Source organism: Schistocerca serialis, chromosome 1 (genome assembly GCF_023864345.2).
Source record: "Schistocerca serialis cubense isolate TAMUIC-IGC-003099 chromosome 1, iqSchSeri2.2, whole genome shotgun sequence".
Classification (NCBI taxonomy): domain Eukaryota; kingdom Metazoa; phylum Arthropoda; class Insecta; order Orthoptera; family Acrididae; genus Schistocerca; species Schistocerca serialis.
In genome coordinates, this window is record NC_064638.1 from 1171015253 (window position 1) to 1171035712 (window position 20460).

The following is a 20460-nucleotide window of genomic DNA, read 5'->3' on the forward strand; positions in this document are numbered from 1 at the left end:
TTCCTTTACTGCTTGCTCAATATACAGATTGAATAACATCGGGGAGAGGCTACAACCCTGTCCTACTCCCTTCCCAACCACTGCTTCCCTTTCATGTCCCTCGACTCTTATAACTGCCATCTGGTTTCTGTACAAATTGTAAATAGCCTTTCGCTCCCTGTATTTTACCCCTGCCACCTTTAGAATTTGAAAGAGAGTATTCCAGTCAACATTGTCAAAAGCTTTCTGTAAGTCTACAAATGCTAGAAACGTAGGTTTGCCTTTCCTTCATCTTTCTTCTAAGATACGTCATACAGTCAGTATTGCCTCACATGTTCCAGTATTTCTACGGATTCCAAACTGATCTTCCCCGAGGTCGGCTTCTACTAGTTTTTCCATTCGTCTATAAAGAATTCGTGTTAGTATTTTGCAGCTGTGGCTTATTAAACTGATTGTTCAGTAATTTTCACATCTGTCAACACCTGCTTTCTTTGGGATTGGAATTATTATATTCTTCTTGAAGTCTGAGGGTATTTCGCCTGTTTCATACATCTTGCCCACCAGATGGTAGAGTTTTGTCAGGACTGGCTCTCCCAAGGCTGTCAGTAGTTCCAATGGAATGTTGTCTACTCCGTAGGCCTTGTTTCAACTCAGGTCTTTCAGTGCTCTGTCAAACTCTTCACGCAGTATCGTATCTCCCATTTCATCTTCATCTACATCCTCTTCCATTTCCATAATATTGTCCTCAAGTACATCGCCCTCGTATAGACCCTCTATATACTCCTTCCATCTTTCTGCTTTCCCTTCTTTGCTTAGAACTGGGTTTTCATCTGAGCTCTTGATGTTCATACAAGTGGTTCTCCTATCTCCAAAGGTCTCTTTAATTTTCTTGTAGGCAGTATCTATCTGACCCATAGTGAGATAAGCCTCTACATCCTTACATTTGTCCTCTAGCCATCCCTGCTTAGCCATTTTGCACTTCCTGTCGATCTCATTTTTGAGACGTTTGTATTCTTTTTTGCCTGCTTCATTTATTGCATTTTTATATTTTCTCCTTTCATCAATTCAATTCAATATTTCTTCTGTTACCCAAGGATCGTAGCCCTGCACAATCTGCATGTAAACAAACTGCCACAGGAAACAAAGCTAACATGATGGTAGGCGTACATGAAATGGATCCAGAAAGTGGTTATAGTATTGTAACTTCTGATAACCATCTGGTGCAAGATGCTAGCAAGGTCAATTTACACATTGCACAAGATCTTACGCAAAAATTAACCCAAAGTGAACAATCCACCACACAGTGTATGAGTAATCCGCCAGTGAATATAACTGCTCAATCACCAATATATGTGAAGGACAAAAACGAAAGAAATTCCAGAACGTTACATAGCAAGAAAATCTTGGAAAAAATGAAAGTACTAATATTAAGTGACAGTCGTGGAAGAGACAGTGCTCAAATACTGCAAGACAAACTAGGGCCCTCATACGAGGTAAAAAGCAAAGTAAAACCTGGTGCTCCACTAAAAGAGGTGGTAAAAAACGCAGAAAATTTGACAAGAAGCTTCAGTACACATAATACTTTGATTGTAATGGGGGGTTCTAACGACACAGACAAACATCTTGATCTAATGATGAAACATGTGGTAGGACCATTGGAACCAATATTTGCTCTAAGTCACAAAATGAATATCATTATCCATCCTATACCCGGGAGATATGATGTTCATAATCTAAATAGTAAAATTAATACTGCAAACCTTCACCTGATACAAGCACTGAATTTAGCAAAACATGCATACAAAAAAAGAATTGCTGGGAATTTGAAATAGAGAGACTAGCCAGAAACCACTTCACAACACATGCTTTCCACCTAAACAAATGCGGCAAGGAGATTATCTGCAATAAACTGGCCTTCCGGACAACTATGGGAGGCAATAAGACACCAAAAGTCATAAACCATAAACAGATGCTTATAAGCAAATGGATCAAGACAAACAAGATGGGAAATAAAAATAGTAATAGTGGCCATATTGTGCAAACTACACTAGACAAATGGGTCACGAAGTCACAGAGACGAAACACAAACCCCCTGACCCCTCAAAAAGGTCAAGAACCTGAAAGGATCAATAATGTGATGGTGAACATTATCGAGACAGCCCTCCAAAATGACAATGTGATGCCGCAGTAGTGTGATGTGATGTGTATGTGGATAGCACAACTGCTCAGAAGTCAACATATCTGGAATACAGCACAATTTAAACTAAAGGTCAGTGACACAGTAAATATGACTTCGAGCCCCCTGAGTAAACCCCACTCAGACCTGAAAATCTATTATCACAATGTCCATCCTTAAGCAACAAAACCGATGACAAGCATTTTGCTGACCTGTGAACTCAGTGATATCTCAGTAGTATGTCGAGCAGATCACTGGCTCTGCACTGATGTGGTTTAGTTAATCTCACTACCAAATTTCAAACTGTGTGAACACTACTCCAGATCAAATGATGGATATGGTAGGGTTGCCATCCTCATAAAACAACAGATTGAATATAGCCCACTTCCTACCCTAAAGGAAATAGGAGCAGACAAGATCTTTGAATGTGCAGCCAGGAAGCTTACAGATCTAAATCTAATTGTAGCTGCAATTTACCGTCCCCCCTCTAGTAGTATTAATGATTTTCTGTTACAAATGGACTTGTTTCTATCCAAAATAACTCAGTGGAAACAAGATGTAATTATACGTGATGACTTTAATATAGACTTTCTGTTGTGTACATAGTTCCGCGTAGTCAGCGCGTACACAACTTTTCCACTAGAGCACGCCCCACCAAGCACAACAGCATAGGCGCAGCGCTCGTCCGTCTCCGCACTACGAGATGGCGCTGCCTTAGAGACGGACCAAATTCTGCTTCCGCCGATCAGCGTATTAATATGTAACGCAGCCAATGAGATTGCTGCTAACATAGAACCTTTTCTCCTCGCGGATCACACTCGCGCAGTGATACTTGAACGCGCGAGGTATTATAACGAGTGTACAGACCTCCGATTACTCAGTCTGCATTTGTCTGCACCAGTCTTCATTAGTCTGCATTTGTCTGTACCAGTTTATGCTCAAGTTTCAGTCTGCGCCTAATAAGATTATCATATTCCTGCACATAGCCATGAAGAGAAATGTATAGACACTTTGTCAAGTATCAGAGACATGTGAGAATAAGATTAACATACCAAGACCAAAGGAACTTCAGATTGTCAATTGTAAACAGCATCCAGAATCAAGTTACGCAATGTCTATGCTTGTTATTATTTTAATAAATGTGTGTGAAAATTAATCAAGTTCTGTTTAAAGTTGGTCACCGTCAATCTGCTACTCTAAGCGTGCAAGTGGCATTTCTATCGTCTGACCTAACGGCAGAAGATAAAAACGCCACGATAAGACCACGAGACATATAGCTGATGCTCGCCTACTTCGTTAGAAGGACAAGTCATATAATCTGATGGTGTGTGTACCGAAGGTCTTACAGTACGCACACCACACTTTCTCACCCACAACAGAAACAGGGAGACATTGATTAACATTGCAAAAACTTATAATCTGCATGGCCTTATAAACGAGCCCACTAGAATAACACTCACATCGAAAACAGCTCTAGATCAAATTTTTGCAAGTAGAAATAAACTTAACCCAACAATAGAAGTATACAGTGCAGGATTCAGCGACCACCAAGCTGTCAATCTAAAGGTCGATGCTAGCAAAGATACCTCAAACCCAGTCCCACCTAAAACTTTACGAAGGTTTTTCACTCAAGATAACTTGAACAAGCTAAATGCCCTCCTTAGTAAACAAAGGTGGACAGAGATGTACGCAGCCAATGATGTCAACATGAAATTCAACGTATTTATTGAAACAATTATCCACCACTTTGAAAAGGCTTTTCCACAAAAACCAGTAAGAATAAATAATAATAAGAGAAACAAGACTTGGATTACACCAGCTATAAAAATCTCTTGCAAACATAAAAGAATACTCCACATGCTAGGTAAACAAAGTAGTGACTTCCCCCCAACTAACAGAATACTATAAAAACTACACATGTATCCTAAGAAGAGTGATAAGACAGGCAAAAAGGATGCAAAATGATGAGTACATTGACAAATCCAGCAATAAAGTAAAAGCAATGTGGTATATTATAGAAAGGGAAAGAGGGGAAATCAAAACTACACACACAAGCATAGAAATCAAACTCAACAATGAATCTATATCTAATCCCGAAGTTGTGGTGAACTCTTTCAACAAATTCTTTACGAGCATAGCTGGAAAATTGATCAAAAATAATCCTAACACAAACTATCAACCAGCAAACCAAAAATATCACACATGTGCAGAGTCAATTTTCATTACAAAAGTCCCTGAAAATGATGTTGCAAAAGCCCTCAGAGTTAAAAATTCATATTCAGCTGGAATTGATGGTATCAAGCAGCTGTCATCAAAAATTGTGTGCACACAATTGCTTAAACATTAACTCACCTCTGTGACTGTTCTTTCCAGGCAGGTACTTTCCCTGAAGCTCTGAAACTTTCTAAAGTAATTCCTGTCTTCAAGAAAGGTGATAATAAAGATATGAATAACTACAGGTCTATCTCAATCTCATCCTGCTTTTCCAAAGTTTTTGAAAAAATAATGTACAAAAAACTGATGGACTTCATTGAAAAAAAAAAAAAATATTTACCAAGTTTAGCTCAACATGGGTTCAGAAGCAACAAATCTACTGAAACTGCAGTATATGATTGCATAAATATGCCATTAGATCTGTTAGATAAGAAACAACCCATAACAGGCATATTTCTGGATCTGTCAAAGGCTTTGACACTGTTGACCACAAAATATTGCTGGAAAAAATAGAACACTATGGTATCAGAGGATTGCAAACAATTGGATTGCTTAATTCCTAACCAGTCAGATGCAGAGAGTCAACATGAAATACCCTAACAGACAAACCAACTCAATAACCGAAATCCTACCGCATAATAAAAATGTACAGCGAGATGTACCACAGGGCTCAGTATTGGGGCCTCTACTTTTCCTCCTGTATATTAACGATTTGAGCCTGAATGTAGACGCATACAAAACAATAATATTTGCTGATGACACAACTGTACTTCTCAGAGGGGAGAATACAGAGGCTGTGCAAAAAGCTGTAAACTTGGCCACAGAACAATCCAGCAACTGGGCTAAAATCAACAGATTAACTATCAGCACCAAAAAGACAGCTTCTATGAACTTTCACACAACACAAAATGTAAATTACTCTCAGCCACTTGTCACTGTAAATAACCAGCCAGTAGATACTGACACTGTTTTCACATTCCTGGGTCTGTGGGTTCAAGAAAACCTGATTGGAATACACATACAGGAAAGGTAAATGCCAGAATTAATACTGGCTGTTATACATTGAGTGTACTGAAATAATGTGCTAGCCCGAAAACATTAACCAGCGCGTACTACACTTACATACAAGCCCACCTAAAATATGGTGTGATATTCAGGGGAAATTCTCCAACTGCCCTGAGCACATTCAAAATTGAGAAGAGCAATGAGGATTATATCTGGGAGCAAACCCAGAGACTCCTGCAAACCCATCTTCAAAAAGTTGGAAATTCTTACACTGCCTTGCCTATACATTCTCGAGACTCTAAAATTTTTCAGAAACCATATAGTGCCAACTGACTCCAGAGTCGTAAAAAATGACATACATAAACTCAACACCAGGACAAACTCAAATCGGCATGTTTTATGTACAAACGTCTACTGTGTAAAAAGGGAGCTTTCCACATGGGCCTCCAACTGTTCAACAATCTTCCCACTAGTATTAAGTCCATCGAAGACAACATAAAATTTACAAAGATGTGAAGTCATATTTGTTGTCACTGTTTTTACTCTATAAACGAATACCTAGAACAGTAATCTTGCTATTTATGTTAAATTGAAAACATTGAGCAATGGAGTGAAGTAAACTTAACCAATCTTTGCAATATAATACATTAGGATACTATATGTTAATAAATGTTAACAATGTTATCTGATATTTTCCGACATCTGTAACACACTGTGTACCATCAGGTCACATGGAATAAATAAATAAACCTTACATCATCTGTCGATTGCATTTTACTATTGACACAGGGTAGTTCGTGTATTATGTAACGCAACAGTAAGAGCTTTGCGATTCAGAATACTTGACTACCACGGTGATGATGACAACAACAACAATGATGATAACTAGTAGTGGATGAAGATAGTCTGCAAACCATGCAAAGTGTATGGCAGAGGGTACTTCCTGTTGTACCAGTTGTTGGGGCTACTTCCTATTCCTATTCAATTCGTCTATGGAGTAGGGGTTGAAGGACAAAATACACACACACACACACACACACACACACACACACACACACACACACACACAAAAACACGTGTGTGTGGCCCCCCCCCCCAAACAAACACACACACACACACACACACACACACACACACACACACACACAAATCTGCCTACACATTTCTCATTTCTGCTTCTTTGTGATGAGTGGTTGTAGATACACCTGTCATTCCCAATATAGTGTACATTAATTTTTGTGTGCTCAGAAATTACATTTTTTTAAATTAGTTTTTTTTATTCTTACTATAGTGTCACCAGATTAATTTCTTAGCCTTCCACAGGTCTCGCTCGGACTTTTACTGTAGTTGTTATCCTCCATAATGTCATCCTGTTCAGAAATTCAAGAAAGGAAGTACTTGATGAGATAGTTGAACAGGCAAGTGAAAAAATTGAAAAATTCAGAAAATTGGCAGTTCTTAAAGAAAAACTTAGGGATGACATCAATTGTCAGTCAAAATATGCAGCAAAATTAGCAGTGCAACAGGAACAGGTTTGTTTCTTGTATTTGTAATTAGTCTTAATAAACTGATGTTACGTGTGGTGTGGATACTTCAGTAAATAAGTACCTTAAACTAGATTCATTCACTGTGGGACACAGAGGATCACTTTTTTGAAACTCTGTAATTGTCTCCCATTATGATGCATAAGTTTGAAATTGTGCTCAAAGCTGTCTACTGCCTTACTCTGTAATGATGCAAAAGTGTGACACCTTGCGGCTTCACCGTCGGCTCAACAATGCTTCAAACAGCAAGGTTTTGACACATGTGGGGAAAAAAAGGCCAGAGCTCAGTAGTTCATGAGATGTTTTAGGCGGATTAATGATTTCACATTGGCAGTAAATTTCACCACTATTCTGCACAGGGCCACTGTGGGCCTGTCACATGATGGGAAGGTCTCCACATTCCCTCTTACTCGCATCTCACCCCCACGATGCCCAGCATTGAAATCACACAGTTTTATTATGGGTGGCTAAGGAAAACATTTCAGAGATACCACCGTTCAGTATTGAGATGAAAAAGCCTCGACAGGTGGCATAAAGGACGTCTATGACACCACCTGTTTCCTTGTATCATTGATTCCCACACATTTCATGGTGAAAAATGGGCATTCCCATTATGATGAGCAGTAGGTCGATGTTCTTGACATCCTTTGACACTGCTGACACTCCCAGACTTTTCAACCCTTCTCTAATGACTTTATGATGGTACATCTCCATTAAATGTGACTGCTCCACTTTAGAGAGCAGAGTGACCACAATTTTTGCTCTATTTTACTGTGTGGAACTACAAGGGATCACTCAGAACCGATCAAAGATATATGAACGTGATTCAAAGCAGCAAAGGGTGCATATACATTTTCAGCCCTCCTGTTTGTTGCACCCTCCTGTGGCATGATTACGGGCCAGTGCGTGGGTGGGGGGGTGGCATTGACACAATTCAGAGTGGAAATTTCAAAGAGTTACTGTAAGACCCACCAGTTCGGTAACACCCTTGGTGGCACTCACCCACGTTTCCTGAAAATTTTAAAAATGTGCCTTTACAGAGAAAATCTCTGAAATGGTCTAGGCACTTGTAGGCAGGCAGCTGGCATTGTAGAGGTGTCAGGTGGTTACCTACCTACTTGCATGCAAGCACCTAGAGCTACTTCACAGGTTTTCTCTGTAAGTGCGCATTTTAAAAATTCTCAGTAAACATGGGTGGGTGCCACCAAGGGTGTTGCCGAACTGGGGGGGGGGGGGGGGTCCTAAGAGGGCCCTTTACCATTTTATTCATGCATGTGTTAATGTCATAACCCCCCCCCCCCCCCCCCATTCCCCTCCCTGACCAAGCCACAGCAGGGTGAAAAACAGGAGGGCTGAAAAAGCATAACCACCTTTTGCTGCTTTGGATCATGTTGAAATTTCAATGAATGGTTTTGAGTGGTCCCTAGTGGTTCCACTCTGTACACAGGAGCAACAATTGCAGTCATGTTGCACTCCAAAGGGGAGAAATCACGTTTAATGGGGATGTAGCCTCACAATATCCTTAGGGAAGGGTTGAAACAGCCAGGGATGTCAGCAGTGTCAATGGTTGTCAAGAACTTCATCCTGTTGCTCAGCACACTGTGGACTCGTGTTTTCAAGCATGAAATGTGAGAGAATCAATGCCCTAAGGAAATGAATGATGTCATTGACACCTTTTATGCCTGCCTGTAAGGCCTTTCAATGCTATTTCTGAGGGGCAGTGTGTCTAAAATGTTTATCTCGGTCACCCCCAAGAAAAAGATTCCAGTGCTGCGTGTTTCAGTTCTAACCTCTGTCACAGATACATCAAAAGGAAAAGTGAAATTTTTGTAACAAGGGGTGTGATGACCTTCCCATCACGTGACAGGTCCATGGTGGCACTGGGCAGAATTGTGGTGCAATTTAGTGCTGATGTGACATCGTTAATCTACCCTACATGTCACATGAAATTCTGAGCTCTGACCCCTTTTTTTTTCCCCGTGTGTCGAAACATTGCTGTTTGAAGTTTGACGCATCATTGAGCCTGAGCCTGACGTCTCAGAGTGCCATGCTTTTGCAGCATTACAGTGGAAGGTTGTAGACAGCTCTGAGTGCAATTCCAAACTTACGTGTCACAATGGGAGACAGTTAAAGGTTTTCAAAAACATGATCCTTTAATTGTGTTGCAATTTTTAGGAAGAAATATTTGCAGTTAGTTGAGCAACTAACGTAACTATAAGAGATGGGACAGAGTAGACATTTTAGAACAGGATGAAAAGTAGGTCTTGAATGTGGAAGGAGGAAGTTGTGAATTACGAGAAGGATATTATGTAAAACAAGGAAAAATTGTTGATTGAAATTGTAGTGACAATGTACTTATGAATTATGATTCATAGAGAAATATTTTTGTTGCATACAATTTCTTGGCCATTCAGTTTTTTGAGAAATATTTAATGTTTATTTCACTTTATCAAGATGTTGTGGACATTTGAAAAATAATCAAAATTTCATCATTGGACATAGTTGCTATGGACTAAATGGATATTTAATGCTTGAAACTATTAGATGTCACAGTTTATTGGAAGTAGAAGAAACATCTTTCTGATGAGGTGCACGTAGCAGTCATGTGGTGTAGTCAACAACTTATCCCCAGTTAGGTTCAGTTTCTTCATTGAAGAACAGTTTGTAGAACTAATAATTCTTACAGAGTAAAAATGACAGATTTCTAAAAGTATCATATTTAATTACTGTAGTGTGGCACAGGTACACACTTTTTGTGTTAAATTTGCAATGAGTAATAGTCAACATTCTTAATCTGACATTGTTGGAATTGATGCATTTAATAAAATTAGCAGTTTGCTACTATAAGGATCCTTTAAATTTCCTGTTACACAGAATTGTGTAACAAGGAATATGTTTAAAGATGGTGTTTGATCTTTGTAATCAATTATGTACCTGGGAAGGTTTTCCTTCTCTCTCTCTCTCTGTGTGTGTGTGTGTGTGTGTGTGTGTCTTCTTTTGTTAAATAATTTCAGTGGCATAAGTATTAATAATTTGATTCATTTTCAGTTGAAGAACCAAATAAATGATGCAGAAGGGAGAATTTTCACTTTAATTGAAGAAAGAGAAAACATTACAGAATCCATAGAGCCCTTGAGTAAAACTCTGGCTGAGTACGATAATGAAATCCGCAAGCTTGAGACTGAAGGTATTAAGGTAAATAGTGATCACTGCTTTTGTAAGTTATTGTTTTGGATAATTTTTCATTTAATAGTAGAAGTCTTATATTTGCAACTGAAATTCAATAATAATCACATGTTATACTTTTTTTAAAAAAAAAAAAAAAAAAACCTCACTATACATGGTTTAGAATTTGGAGGATACTCATAAATTATGAGGATATGGTGATATGAGGGTGCGAGTGTTACAGTAAAAGAGTTTGTGAGAAGCACGCAACAGAACTGGTGAACTGTCTAAGCAAATCTTTATTTGAAAAGTAAATGTTACCAGTTTAGGCGATGGGAAAGTAAAAAAGTTGCATACATTGTATGGTGAAAAGATAGGTTTGCAGTGGTGTATTTAGCTGCTGTCTGCACTGGGTATGTTTTTGCCACTTCGGATCTGTCGGTTACCTCTTATAAATCTTGCTGATGGACAATCGCCTTTAGAAATTGTTTAGGTGGTCCAGCTACTCCGTCCCACCTCTATGTACGATGTTCCTTTTCTTTTGGACTTGAGATGCTAAATAAATTAGAATTCTCATTTGCACAACTCTGTATTTAAAGTCTGCAAGTCTGACAATGACAGATCACAATGATTATAACTCAAAGTAGTTTAACCAAACAATAACACATTCTGATACATAATGTCTCACTTTCAGGCTGTACTTCAAAGTTCTTTTTAAAATAAAAATGATACATTTGTTTTTGGTCCCTGTTGACATTGTCGATGGCCCTCCTAATCAGTCATCCAAGACCGCCAACTCAAGAGTGTCAGAGCATGCATATAGCCTCATACAGCAAGTGAATGCAATGAATCACACGACTGGTCACCGTTGCCCTTGTTGTTATGGTGCACGTACCATTTGTACAAGCACAGACGCGGGCACACAGTATCTGCTCCATTCTTATACACTATTTAACAAAAATCTGCTATCATGATCATCTTTAGTGGACCAGGGTATTTCATGAAATGCCCTGTTACACTACATATCCCACACTCAAGCTAAATATGTCATGCATAATTGCTTATTCATATGCATCAATATTTTCATTTCCTTGACAGGTACATCATTTATACATATCATTAGTGACTATAACTCCAGCTCATGTTTAATAATATTTTATAAAATGTGCTTCATTCATTGTAAGTGTTGTCATATTTGAACGTTACACCACCTCACGGCTCTTTTTATAATGTGTGTACCCTCTTATTTTTAAATACTGAAGAGTTCTCCTTGTAGGTGTGTATCATTTGTTTTGTTAGACTATTATTTCTATAAAGAGACAGATTTGCTTAAACTTATGTAACATTTAACTCCTTTACATGTTGGTTCCTGTTGTTGTTGTTGTTGTGGTCTTCAGTCCTGAGACTGGTTTGATGCAGCTCTCCATGCTACTCTATCATGTGCAAGCTTCTTCATCTCCCAGTACTTATTGCAACCTAAATCCTTCTGAATCTGCTGAGTGTATTCATCTCTTGGTCTCCCTCTACGATTTTTGCCCTCCACGCTGCCCTCCAATGCTAAATTTGTGATCCCCTGATGCCTCAGAACATGTCCTACCAACCGGTCCCTTCTACTGCTCAAGTAGTGCCACAAACTCTTCTCCTCCCCAATTCTATTCAATACCTCCTCATTAGTTATGTGATCTACGCATCTAATCTTCAGGATTCTTCTAAAGCACCACATTTCGAAAGCTTCTATTCTCTTCTTGTCCAAACTATTTATCATCCATGTTTCACTTCCATACATGGCTACACTCCATACAAATACTTTCAGAAATGTCTTCCTAACACCTAAATCTATACTTGATGTTAACAAATTTCTCTTCTTCAGAAACGCTTTCCTTGCTATTGCCAGTCTACATTTTATATCCTCTCTACTTCGACCATCATCAGTTAATTTATTATGTTTACCTTTTTCAAGGGAGTCGTAGATCCTTTCTTATTAGTACACATTAAAATTTGAAAAACTTCCATATTTATATGCATGAAGATGTAAAAGGTCCCACCACACTGTAGTTAAGGAAAACCTCTGTCTAAACTGGTTAGGAAACATCTTCCCTGATGTGATCAGCTGTCACTGCAACCATGTAAATAATTTCATGAAAGAATAACTTGTCCACTTTTGTGAGTAGATACTGTAAACTGTGTTTTAATCATGTGTAAATGCCCCATACAAATTCTCTACAAATATATGGTACAGGCCATTCCATTCATAAATGTACACAACCCATGGCATGTATTAGTCTCTCTCATGGATCTCTCTATACATGTCCCATTTCTACATTCTCCTAATATGAGGACACTTCACCTTATGTTATAAACCAATTGCACAGCATCTGTCATCTTTTTCTACTTCTCTCCTCACATCAGTTCGAAGAGGTTTCTCCATTTAATACTTGACCTTACCCGGATATCAACTATGTAACTCCTCAGCTTATATTTTACATTTCTTTATATTCTAATTACTTCCATGTATTAAAGCAAATCCACACATGTAATTCTCAGGCCTGCCTATTTGCTTAAAGCTTGAAGCTTCGTATCTGCTTTTGTTTCACCTACCATGGCTCATGCACTGAAGTTAAGCCAAACTTTGTTTCTTATTTCTTATACTCAGAGCATCACAGCCAGCTCCGTTAATTTAAAAACAAATGGGAAAACGTCTCTACTGGGTGTTAATAAGAAAGGAATAACATTTTCCTCATTTTGCAGTGTTTCGTACATCTGATTAACTCTTTATTAATGATGTTAGTCATTAGTACCTGTGAGACAATATTAGCTTGTGCTCTTAACTAGACTGTTTTCTTGGAAAAATTTATATTATAACTTATGTTATTCCAATTTGGTGATATTCATATCCTTACATACTTATAATACATGTTCATGTTTCAATAATATCCAGTTTCCTGGTTATGAATTTGATTTTGCCTTGGCGCACTCTTTCTTAAAGAATCACGCTTGTTTTATTATGTCCGCACATCTGGTGTTCAGACAAATGGCGCTTCATTTGTCCTTCAGTCTGAAAGGTAATACCTTAAATTCATAAGAATTTCCATTGTATAAAGTGGTGCATATTGCTTAGAATCCTCATTTAATTGTACGTTCCATTAGCCTTCTGTCAAATCCATCAACCCAAAATATCTTACTTGTTCGAACTGTGGCAGTCATTCATTAGATACTCATGGGTCTATCACGTTTTGTTTCTATGTGCCTATTTAGTGTGTGCATTCACTAGGAGGTGAAGCCCACCTGTATCAATCCAGTAATGGATTGTTATTGGCACCTAAACTATGATCTTTTGTTTGACTGTCTATCATTTTGTTTATTTCTTCCTGTAGCACTGATTTCAAACTTATAGGTACTGGATAGGGTTTACAAAAGAGTGATTCTTTGTTTTTGATCTTAAAACTGCATATCTATTCATCTATGGCACCTGATTTGTCAGAAAAAAACTCCTTCATAAGTAAATAAAATTCAATATAAGTCGTCCTTTAGTGGATCTGTTAACAGATTATATTTGTATGCCTTCTGGTATATATTATCAAGGGACAATTGCTGTAAAGATTTTGTACTGTCATAGTTAATGTTTTAGTACTAGCCTGTAAATGTAACTTACAAGGAAACATTCCCAAGTGTCAATAAAAAATCTTGAAACTTAGTGGGTGTGTAGAGGGGGCAAAATAATGCATTTATGTATATTTTTGTGTTTGCCCAGTTTCACTTCTAAGGGATAAAACACATACCAAAAGGTAATTTGGCACATTGTGTTCAAAGGGAATATCTTCAAAATGATGATATATAAAAAATGTTTCTCATATAAAAATTGATATCTAATTAACATTCTTGAAAGCTGTATAGTAGAATTCTGTAATAATCGGAGATTTTGCAAAGTAGCTCACCAACATTAATTTATTTTGAAAACTGAAAACTTTTATTACAACGTAAATTAAAGAAGCTTTCAAGCTACTTACATCCATGTGTAATAAAGCTGGTATCTGAAGTACCATTTTTGGAAAATTAGCTATACACAATGTGCTGTCAGAGTATTTTCAACGTACCCAATTAAAATATCTAAACATTCATTATTAGTCTATTTATTTATTTTACTTATATGTGTTTCATGTTTTAAATTGAAGATGTGCGAAAAAATGGGCTAACCCTCAAAGGTAACAGCTTAGAGATAAGTGTTGTCATCTGTTGTTGGGTGCAGGAACTATCAAAATTGACATTGGTGTCAATATTAGTGATATTTAAGGGTGAGACCAGTGTCTATTTTGATAGTTCCTGTACCCAGCAATAGATGGCAACGTTTATTTCTAAGTTTCTACATTTGAGGGTTAGCCTGTTTTTCCGCGCATGTCTTCAATTGTTATTTTACGTTTTATGTTATTCTTCTTCCTCTTTTTTTACCATTTCATATATGTGTATTTCGTTAATTGAAAATAATAAGTAACACATTATCTTGATACAAAATGGTTACAATACTGATCTGTAAATAAATGTTTAACATAATATTTTCTTACACTTTGCACATAAAATGTATGAAATTTTTTCACATAAAATACCTGATGGAGAACACAATATGAAACAAAATTCAACAGCATTTCAATTCGTCGTGGGAGAGTGGGGGAGCCATCTGTGGGCTGTTTAGGGGTGCGGTAGAGTGGCAGGTGGCAGACGGGTGGGAACGTGTTATTTACGAATAAAGGAGACGACTCACTGAAAGGCAGAAGTGTTGCATCAACAATAGGTATACAAGCAAAATGTACAGAGTTTTGCCATCTTTCAGAATGAACTTCCTTTTTCAAGATGGACTACCGAGTGACACATGTACCAGATGACAACACACTAGAGTTCTATTGCTGCTTCACAACTTGTGTCATCTAGATCCTCTCCTCCTCCTCCACCACCACCACCACCACCACCACCACTACCACTACCACCACCACCACCAGCAGCTTTTCTGAGCTGGGCAGATGGGAGCCATCCTTACAGACATCCTTTGTTCGCGTAACCTCCCTGATCTAAACCTAAGGTAATTTGCTGTCACCCCATGTGTGTGCACGTGTCTGTTCGCACACCATCCCCTGTCCTAATACCCCCATCCAATTTCTGTCAGCTAGTTGTGTGCTACTATCTCACGCTGTAGCCAGGAAAATAGCATGCCCAGCCATCTGCCACCTGCTGCCTCTATCTGCACCCCACAGGCAGCTCCCCACTTTCCCACGAGCCACTAGACACTTCCTCCAACTGCCTCCCTCCATCCCTTATTTCTGTTAACCTACTCACCATCCTGGAAACTCTCATTCTTTCCTGTATTCAGTGTATTTAATCCTTCAATGAAAGTGAGCAAATCATTAATATTTGCCCATGCTCTGTATGATATCTCTTTTCTCACATAATGTGGGGACCCTTGCCTTTCGCGGGCAAGTGCTCCACCAACTGAGCTACCGAAGCACGACTTAGGGCCGGTACTCACAGCTTTACCTCTGCCAGTACCTCGTCTCCTACCTTCCAAACTTTACAGAAGCTCTCCTGCGAACCTTGCAGAACTAGCAAGGGTCCCGAGTTCGAGTCTCGGTTGGGCACACAGCTTTAATCAGCCAGGAAGTTTCATATCAGTGCACACTCCGCTGCAGAGTGAAAATCTCATTCTGGAAACATCCCCCAGGCTGTGGCTAAGCCATGTCTCCGCAATATCCTTTCTTTCAGGAGTCCTAGTTCTGCAAGGTTCGCAGGAGAGCTTCTGTAAAGTTTGGAAGGTAGGAGACGAGGTACTGGCAGAAGTAAAGCTGTGAGTACCGGGCCTGAGTCGTGCTTCGGTAGCTCAGTTGGTGGAGCACTTGCCCGCGAAAGGCAAGGGTCCCGAGTTCGAGTCTCGGTCGGACACACAGTTTTAATCTGCCAGGAAGTTTCATATCAGCGCACACTCCGCTGCAGAGTGAAAATCTCATTCTACTGTATGTATCTCTGATGGTAGATTGTCTGTTAAACCACCAACTTTACTTTCGAAATCTATTATTTTATTGCCCTGTGTTGTAAACTTTGACATAACTTTGGTCTTAATAGTCTTGTCTACTTTCTTAGTAATGTTTCCCTTCAACATTCTCATATTTTTGTCCATTGTACTGTAATAGTATCCTCAGTCTTGTTTTTTATACCTTCCAGCTTGCTATTAACGATTTCCTCAATCTTGCTATTAACACTGTCCTCTGTTAATGCTATTTTTATTATTTTCCTCTTGGTTACTATTAGTAATTTCCTCAAATAAGGTTCTATTATTGTCCATTAAATTTTTATTTTTGTGCATGAATTTCGCAAATATGTTTTTATAACAAGTTTCTATGCCTTGGCGGTCACTTAGAGAGTTAACAAGGGCATAAAGTTACACTTCATTATAATAACTCACTACTCTGTAGTTAACAATAAAATTAACCCTCTTTATATATCACTGTCTGGTTAGTTACATGCAACTGTTAGGATTAGAAGTAAAGAAAAATGTATACATCTCGACAGTTATTGTTTTAAAGTTAGGTATGGGTTGGCTGCAAACTGCCACTGCGTAGCCGATGTGACGTCGACAGGTGCTTGGATGTAGGTCTCTGCCGACGCAACTGCTGTGTAACCAAGAACAGTGCTGCATGCAGCCTTGAAGTCAACGGCTGTGTGATGACCACTGATGCATTGTCTACTGGCTGCAATCACGTTGGTTATTTTCCTTGGCAAACCCACCGTGATCTCTTGTGTGTCACAGACATCTCTGGTCTTGCTTTGTGCTTTCAATGCAAGTACTTTGTCTTATGTTGTTGGGTGTTTGATATTCCATTAATAAAATATTCCTTCTGCGTGAAAATTGTTTATTCACAATTTTAAATAATGATTGAGTCAATCTCGATAATATTGTTGTCGAAAACTTGAGACTAATTTAAGTGTTCAGTTCCTGAAGCTCTGTTGTTGTTTATTGGTTACCAGGAGCAACGTAATAATTCTTTTAATGTCTCCTCAGAATTCTTGACATCTTTTGGTTGTATTTTATTCAGTAAATGGTGATTTTCTCGTTATCACTGCTTTATTTCACTGTTCAGTCACCACATATGGCAAAAAAGATGGTTTTTTATGGTTTACTTCAGCTGCTGTTTGCACTTGGTAAGTTTTCACTGTGTTGGGTGTTTCAGTTAACTGTTATAAGTCTTGCTGATGATTGGTCACCTTTAGAAATTGTTTTGGTGGTCCAGCTACTCCAACCCACTTCTATGTACGAATTTCTTTTTCTTCTGGACTTCAATACTTTCTGAATTACACAGAAATGTTAGGTCACAATGACTCCTTTGAGCTACTAAATAAACTCCAAACTCTCATTTTGCACCTCTTTGTATTTAAAATCTTCGTGTCTCACAAAGACAGATCACAATGGTTCTATCTGAAAATAGTTTAGCCAAACATTAAAACATTCTGGTACGTAATGTCTGACCCTTAGGCCACACATCGAAGTTCCCTTTAACATAAGTGATTCATCTGTTTTGGGTCCCCGTTGACATTGCCGGCAACCCTCTTAAGCAGAGCTGTTCATGACAGTGCCAACTGGGCATGCCAAAGCATACGTATAAAATCTCATACAGCAAGTGAATGCTGCACATCACATGACTGCTTGCCACTGCCCTTGTTATGGCACATGCACCATCTGTAAAAACACAGACCTGGACACACAGTATCTGCTTCTTTCGTATTCACTGCTTAACAAATATCTACTATCACCATCATCTTTAGCTGCTATGAATACGCGTAGTGGATCAGAGTATTTAATAAAACGTGCTGTTATACTACAAAGTGCACCAAACATGACAAAATGCTTATGGTGATTTTTAACGCATGCGCGCGCGCGCACACACACACACACACACACACACACACACACACACACACACACACACACACACACACACACACACAGTAAATATTTTAACTAGGAAGTTCAGTGTAGAACAATGTAAAATAAAAGGTGGCCAGTACTTACCTTTTTTAGACAAAATTCCACTTACTAACACACAAATGTAGAAAAGACTTTCCACACTTTCGGAACTGGTTCCTCCTTCCTGGGAGGGCAGGGGTAGGGGGTAGGGATTTGATTGGAAAAGTAAGGAGGGTCCCTAGATTGCAAGTGACCTACCTGTTGTCAGGACTGTTATGTTTGTTCACTGCTTTCACATCCAACGATGTCTCTTCATTAAGAACAACATATTGCATTTTGTTAACTAAAATGTCTTCAGACCTATCAGACAAGGATTCTTTGTCAACCTTGTAAACTAGAAATACCTCCCTACCTTCCATAACTCTCCTGTAACTTGTAATAGCCTTGTGATTACCAACTCCTTCTCTATTCACTGAATCAAAACATTTGGTCATGCTTGTTGCTGAGCTTCAGTGGTTCTGCTGGGGTCACACGATCACCTTGGTTTGGCCCTGTCTATAGTCCCAAACCGGTGGGCCCCAAATATTGTGTAGACATCCAGAAAGATAGGCAAGGAGGGAGAGGGATAGCATCGTTTGCTAGTTTACAGGGAAATGGAGGGCATATTTGAGCTCGTCAGTCCAGTGAGCCTGCCAGATCTGGGCCTAAGGCACACATGGGCAAGGGACGAAGTGGAGACAGGGAAACAACTCAGCCACATCACTGTGACTGCAGTTTTAGGGGCCAGGGTTGTGGAGGGAGTACAGGCCACCAGAAGCTGGCCCCTCGGTGTCAGGTTGGGAAAGGAAAATAGGTTCGTCACTGTGGAAGCATAGAATGAGGGGAGTGCAGTCTGCTTGTGTCTGTATATGTCCGGATGTGTGTGTGTGTGTGTGTGTGTGTGTGTGTGTGTGTGTGTGTGTGTGTGTGTGCGCGCGCGCCATTATATATATATATAATAGAGGGAAACATTCCACGTGGGAAAAATTATATATAAAAACAAAGATGAGGTGACTTACCGAACGAAAGCGCTGGCAGGTCGATAGACACACAAACAAACACAAACATACACACAAAATTCAAGCTTTCGCAACAAACTGTTGCCATTCGCATGAATGGACACAGGCAGACAATGTTTGTTGGTAATGAGGATCACCCTGTGGCTAAACATGCCTTGGTGCACGGCCAGCACATCTTGGCACAGTGTTACACCGTCCGGGTTATCAGGATACTTCCCACTAACACCAACCTATCCGAACTCCGGAGATGGGAACGTGCTCTTCAACACATCCTCTCTTCCCGTTATCCACCAGGCCTCAATCTCCGCTAATTTCAAGTTGCCGCCGCTCATACCTCACCTGTCATTCAACAACATCTTTGCCTCTGTACTTCCTCCTCAACTGACATCTCTGCCCAAACTCTTTGGCTTTACAAATGTCTGTCTGTGTCTGTGTACGTGCGGATGGATATATATCTGTGTGTGTGTGTGTGTGTGTGTGTGTGTGTGTGTGTGTGTGTGTGTGTGCGCGTGCGCGAGTGTATACCTGTCCTTTTTTCCCCCTAAGGTAAGTTTGTACGCTCCCGGGATTGGAATGACTCCTTATCTTCTCCCCTAAAACCTACATCCTTTCGTCTTTCCCTCTCCTTCCCTCTTTCCTGATGAAGCAACCGTGGGTTGCGAAAGCTTGAATTTTGTGTGTCTGTTTGTGTGTCTATCAACATGCCAGTGCTTTCCTTTGGTAAGTTACATCATCTTTGTTTTTAGATATATATAAAATATGGGAGTACCAATTTGATGTGGTTAGTGGGAGTAAAAAGGTGTGGCATGGCGGGGTGGGCTATAGCAGGGTGGGATGGGAGAAGGTGAAGTGCTGCTTGTGGGTGCAGGGGCATGGTGGACACAGGGTAGGGCTGCTAGGTGCAATTGGCTGGATTTGAGTGTGTGGGGGGAGGGTGGGCGGGGGTCGTGCAGAGAAGGAGAAAAGTAGATGAGGAGAAAAGACTAGTGCTTGAGCTGGTGGGATAGATGGCTTTATTGTGCTGCAGTGGGAGCAGTGAAGGGGATGGTAAATGGAGGATAGGACTTGCGAAGTGTGAAGCCAGGCGGGGTACAGGAACAAAGTATATATTGCAGGGATTGTTCCCGCATGCACAATTCAGAAAAGTGTTTTGGTAGGAAGGATCCACACAGCCTGTGAAGCAGTAATTGAAGTGAAGCACATTGTGTCAAGCAGTATGTTCAGCAACTGGATGGTCCAGGAATGCATAGATGATGAACAATCACCCATTCACTTGAATGCATTAGATCACTGACTTCCTGTTGGATGGGTCTGTTTCTTTCTAGCTTGGCTTCTGTATTCAGTTTTTAAGTTATGATTACTTGTATATATTAA

At 39.5% G+C, this 20460-nt stretch overlaps 1 protein-coding gene across 3 annotated transcripts in view; it reads left to right on the top strand.

Annotated features, from left to right (window-relative positions):
* The window catches only part of LOC126459605 (uncharacterized), a 98907-nt gene that overhangs the window by 47252 nt on the left and 31195 nt on the right, over positions 1–20460 (top strand). For all 3 annotated transcript variants that reach the window (XM_050095872.1, XM_050095871.1, XM_050095873.1), the window contains exons 3-4: positions 6698–6906; positions 9967–10113. In XM_050095872.1, the coding sequence (XP_049951829.1) occupies positions 6698–6906; positions 9967–10113 (356 nt within the window). The remainder of the gene's footprint in view (positions 1–6697; positions 6907–9966; positions 10114–20460) is intronic.